This window comes from Myotis davidii, unplaced genomic scaffold, assembly GCF_000327345.1.
Source record: "Myotis davidii unplaced genomic scaffold, ASM32734v1 scaffold461, whole genome shotgun sequence".
In the NCBI taxonomy this organism is placed as follows: domain Eukaryota; kingdom Metazoa; phylum Chordata; class Mammalia; order Chiroptera; family Vespertilionidae; genus Myotis; species Myotis davidii.
This window is the reverse complement of record NW_006295825.1, coordinates 1,614,772-1,619,969: the sequence shown is the minus strand read 5'-3', so window position 1 is coordinate 1,619,969 and position 5,198 is coordinate 1,614,772. Positions and strand designations below refer to the sequence as shown.

The 5,198-nt window shown below is 54.1% G+C and overlaps 1 protein-coding gene across 1 annotated transcript in view; it reads right to left on the bottom strand.

The window, feature by feature from the left end:
* IGDCC4 (immunoglobulin superfamily, DCC subclass, member 4) overlaps positions 1-5,198 on the bottom strand; it is a 40,288-nt gene that overhangs the window by 9,193 nt on the left and 25,897 nt on the right. The window contains 7 exon segments of the mRNA XM_015568463.1: positions 2-153; positions 1,014-1,115; positions 1,256-1,492; positions 2,456-2,626; positions 3,714-3,851; positions 4,386-4,550; positions 5,080-5,197. Coding sequence (XP_015423949.1) covers positions 2-153; positions 1,014-1,115; positions 1,256-1,492; positions 2,456-2,626; positions 3,714-3,851; positions 4,386-4,550; positions 5,080-5,197 — 1,083 coding nt within the window.

The window sequence follows — 5,198 nt, the reverse complement described above, 5'->3', positions numbered from 1 at the left end:
TGAGCCCCCAGGGGCTGAAGCGTACAGTGTAGTTGACAATCTTGACTGTGGTGAAGTCTGGCTTTTTCCACCGCAGCCAAATGGATGTGGAGCTGTTGGATTCCGCATGGACATGAGCGGGGGGTAAGGGTGGCCCCCTCTGGATGGGCAGGTCTGGAAGGTGAAAATCAGAGTGTGGGGGAAGGAGGAACAGTAATCCTAAAAATGTATGGTGCTTCACAGTCCCCAGTTTAAAGTCATTTTCTTCTACCCTTACTCCTTCGATCCTGTGAATTGGGTAGCATCATTCCCACTTTACAGAGGAGGAAACTGAGGCCCCTGAGAATTTAAGTGATTTTTTTTTTTTTTTGGCCAAGGTCATATAGATAGCAAACAGTGAAAGAGAGAGGCAGCAAATCATGGCAATTAAGAGCACATATTCTAAGGCCAGGTTGCCCTGGTTCAAATTCCAGCTTGCCCCTTACTAGCTGTGTGACCTTGGAGAAGTTACTTATGTAACCTCTCTATGTCTCCATTCCCGCCTCTGCCAGCGGGGCTTAGAACAGTACCTACCTCATGGTACTGTTATGAGGATTGTTAGCTAATATTTGTAAAGTGTAAAGAAAAGTGTTGTTTTTCTGTTTTAGTTTTGAGATATAATTCACAGACCATAAAATTCAGTTTAAAAATTGTACAATACAGTGGTTTTTAGTACATGCATAGGGTTGTGCAGCCACCCACACTATCTAATTCCATAAAGTTGTTATCGCCCTGAAAAGAAATCTTGTGTTTACCCATGAACCCCCGTTTCACCTTTCCTCCAGCCCCTGGAACCACAAACCCACTTTATATCTCTATGGATTTGCCTACTCTGGAGCTTCTTTCTATGACAGAGGCTGTCTGGACCGCAGTGAGGACCCCTGGGCCTAGGGTTTGGGGGTGGGTGAGGTTACCAGACAGCCCGACCACCCAGGCTGGCCCAGAGGAAAGGGAAAGGAAGTTGTCCACAGACCCCTGGCCTGAGCCCCTCTCACCTGGTGTGGGAGCCTTCTCCGTCTTGCCCTTCCACACCGCCGCATACCCGTCCTCGTGTTTGTTGAACGCCACCAGCTTCACCTCGTACAGCCGGCCGGGGACTGAGGAAGGTCGCGGGGTCACTCACTAGCTAGAGGAACCTGTGGGGTCTCTCCTCCCCAGAAAGGATGCCATCTCCAACTCCTGCACTCAGCTTACCCAGTGCCCCACTGTCTGGCTCCCTCCCCCCAGTCCTCCTCACCTAGCTGGGTCAGTTCATACTGCTTCACTTTCTTCTTGAGCCGGACAGGCCCCACATCCCAAGCCTGGTCTCCACGGCCCCCTGGGGGGCTCTCACCATCAGCCTCCTCCTCGGCCCCCACCTCCCGCCAGTACAGTTTGTAGCCAGAGATCTGGGCGGGGTGAGGAGGCGGCTGCCAGGACACAACCAGGGACTCCATCCTTGCCCGTACCTTCAACTCTGCAGGGGCAAAAGGGACTGGGGAGCAGGATGAGAAAAAAGAGGAGAAAGGGGATGGGGAATGAGGTCAGGGATGGGAGACGGGGGAGAGGTAGGAGGAAGTGGCACTGAGTGAGAGCCTTGCCAACCTCCTCACAATGATCACCACTCAGCCACCACTCTAAGTGCCAGGCAGGGCTTGTCTAGGGGCGAACTCACTAACCCACAAGCCCAGAGTGCCGAGAGGGGAGGAGTGGCTCCTGTGCGTGTGCACAGAGGCCAGCAAGGAGCACCTCTGTGGCAGGCCGACGGGATCTCTACGTTTCCTGAAGGAAGGAATGCGTGGATGCTGGCCAGGCCAGAGGGTCACAGGGTTGCTGAGGCCAGCAAGGAGGGGTGGATCCCTGGCGTGGGAACCCTACCTGAAGCCTGAATGTGGGGAACTTACTATGTGTTGGACACTGTTCTAAGCACTTTGCACATATATTTTAACTTCATGCTCACAACCCTATAAAATAATGGAAATACCATTATCCCATTTTACAAGAAATGGACGCTTAGAGAAGTAACTTGCCCAAGGTCACACACTAGATAGTATATGCACCCGGTTTTGTCTGCATTTAATCACTCTACTATTGGGCCTTTCAACAAAACCAACAATTGTAATTATGGAAGCAGCTGCTATGTAACAGCTATTGTGTACTAAACATTTTGTTTGCAATACATTAATTACCAATCTTCCCTCCTCAGCTTGCAAGTAAATGAAGCCTTAGAGCCGTGAATGGTTTGTAGGAGGTCACACAGCAGAAGAAGGGGCACTTGAGGCCAGATGTGCCTGCAAAAGCTAGCCCTTCACCTCTATACCCATCCCCCCGACCCCTCAGGCAGGGGGAGCCATGGTGGGTCTCTGAGGGAGAGGGTGGTTGGGTTTGGGTTCCAAGGCCACACCCACACCCACACAGTCACGCACGCCTCCTGGTCCTGTCCCCTCTGCGCCCATACCGTGGCTCTGGTTGTGCATACTGGGCGTCCTGTGCTGCATCCACTGGGAGGGCGCCCCATAGCCAGCCCCTGTGCCAGCCGAAATCCGTACTCGGTACACCTTGTTGGGCAGAAGTGAGTTCAGCGTAAGCTGCGTCTCATTCCCTGGCACCTCGCTGGAGGAAATCTGATCTGCTGAGACAGAAGAGACTGGCTGCTGGGAGGCCACCTGAAGACAATGACCCCTAAACTCCCCACCCAGACGCTTCCACCTGAGTCCGGTTCCTCAGTGCCCATCAGAGCCCGGAGGCGCTCTCAGCACTGGCCCCTCAGGGCCTGGATGGACCCCATGGCTCCAGGGCTGACTCCTGGGCCTCCCACCCTAGCTGGCACTGCCATCACCTCCAGCTCTGAGTCAGGAGAACCATGGCATGTGGTCCCCACTTCCCCATAAGCAGTAAATGACACCCCCGCAGCCCCAACACACACACCAGGGCACAAGCACAGGGGTTGGCTGTGAGAGCCACCAGGCACCACCTGCCTTTCAGAACCCTGACAACCACCTCAAGCCCCTGCCTCACCCTCCCCTCCCTCTTCACCCTCACCCTGGCTCTCCAGCTACTTGCCTTCTCCTAACTTTTTACTCTTTTCAAACTCCTGCCCTAGATTACCGACATCTGCCCTAACACACCCTCCCCAATGCTCCATTCCCCCACCCCTGCAACCCCCACCTCCTTATCCCTCATCTGCTCTTCGGTGAGCTGGAAGGGTCCCCAGGGATCGCCTAGGCCAGTGATCGGCAAACTCATTAGTCAACAGAGCCAAATCCAAACATCAACAGCACAAAGATTGAAATTTCTTTTGAGAGCCAAATTTTTAAACTTAAACTATATAGGTAGGTACATTGTTATTAACTTAATTAGGGTACTCCTAAGCTGGCCTTTGCTAAAAACGTCCTCAATCTGAGGGTTGACCTCAGCGAACGTACCCCCACTTCTAATGCCACTTCTTCAAAATAGACTCACCCAGGCCGAAAACCGACTTCTGTATAATGGAAACATATTAAGCCAATGAGGTAAGGTCATAGAGACACACAGGAGCCAGATGTTGCAGGATTCTGCAGGGCCTAGGTAAGGATCTGTGATCTTATTTTTTTTTTTTCCCTCCTCCCCTGTGCTGCCTAATTTCCTGACTCCAGGCCACTCTGTCAGGTCCTCCGAGGCTCTTTCACAGACACACACTTCCCAGCCAGGCGACCCCAGACCCTTCCTCTACTCACCTTCCTTTCCCAAACTGTACTCTATCTTGTACTTCACCACCTGCCCATGGCTCAGGCTGGGAGGCAGGGGCAGCCACGCCACCCTGATGTCCGAGGGGTTGGGGCTGGACAGGGAGAGCTGGGGCGCGGCACTGGGGACTGAGACAGAAGAACAGCAGCGTGAGCTCTGTTCCACCGACGGGAAGGTGAGGCCCAGGAGCGGGCAGAGCCTTGCCCAGGTCACACAGCAAGTCAGAGGTAGGCCCAGGACTGGGATCTGAGGAGGAAAGGGAGCCTCTCAGGGGAGCCCCACGCTGGAGAGGAGGGGACATCCCTCCCACCCTGAAAAAGGTTTGGGGCACCATCTTCCACATTCAGTGGGTCAAAGTCACTGGTCCCTGCCTGGCTGGATGGTATGTGGGGGGTCAAGGACCACATGATATAGAGAGTCACAAGCTGAGATCTCAAGTCCCAGTTGTCCTACTGACCCTGGGCAAGTCACTCTCATTTTCTGGGCCTCTGTTTCCCCAACTGTAAATTGGGAAATAGAACCCTTGCCCACCCTTGCAGGGTACAAGAGATGACACAAGGCAGGTAAGGGTCTTGGCACTCACTAGTAAAGAGAGGCCAAGCAACCGTCCCCAGGGAGTTTTCTGGACCCCAAGGTGCCCACTGCAGGCACAGAGGCCCTACCATCATCCAGTGTGTGGACCAGCGCTGGGGTGGAGGTGCGGCTGGCGCCCAGCTGAGAGTAGGCCACTACGTAGAACTCATAATCCGTGTTGGGTTCCAGGTCCCGAACCTGTAGCTCTGTTGTGTCATTGTTCACTGCAAACTGGTATTCCACATTGTCCATGCCTGGGGTGGTGACACGGGGGATAAAGGGGTGTCACAGGGCCCACCTGCGGGAGGCTATCGAAGGATCCTTCAGATTATCCCAGTCTCTGGAATAGCCTATTTGTAGTTAAATCATCCCAGATAATCTGCACTGAAGATTATAAACTCCCCTGGCTTCTAGTGCCACTGCATTAATCCTCCACTGGTTAGGAAGTTCTTTCTGGCATCCAATTGATGTGACCCCTGCTGCATTTACCAGCTGGCTCCAGGAACGCCCAGTCATTTCCCTGGGAGGAGAAGATCCTGTCTCTTCTCTCGCATATACTGTGACTCAGGAGTAACATGCCACACACACGGAACCCTCCAGCACCAGACCTAACCCATATCCTCACGGGTGTCTCCTGTGGGCTCCCGCCCCAGCCTATCCTGGCCCCAAAGAAGGTGGGCAGGCAACCTGCAGTCATCCAACTTGTCCCTGCTCTCAACGCTCTAGCTTGGGCATCTACTGGGGTGTGTCCCCCCTCTCGACCCCCCAGCCCCGCAGACGTACCGCGAGCTTTCTGGTAGTGGAGGGAGAAGCCAATGATCTGCTCGCTGTGCAGCTCGGGCCGCTCCCAGGCCACCAGCACGGAGGAGCTGCTCAGCGGAGTGGCCGTGACCCGCGTGGGA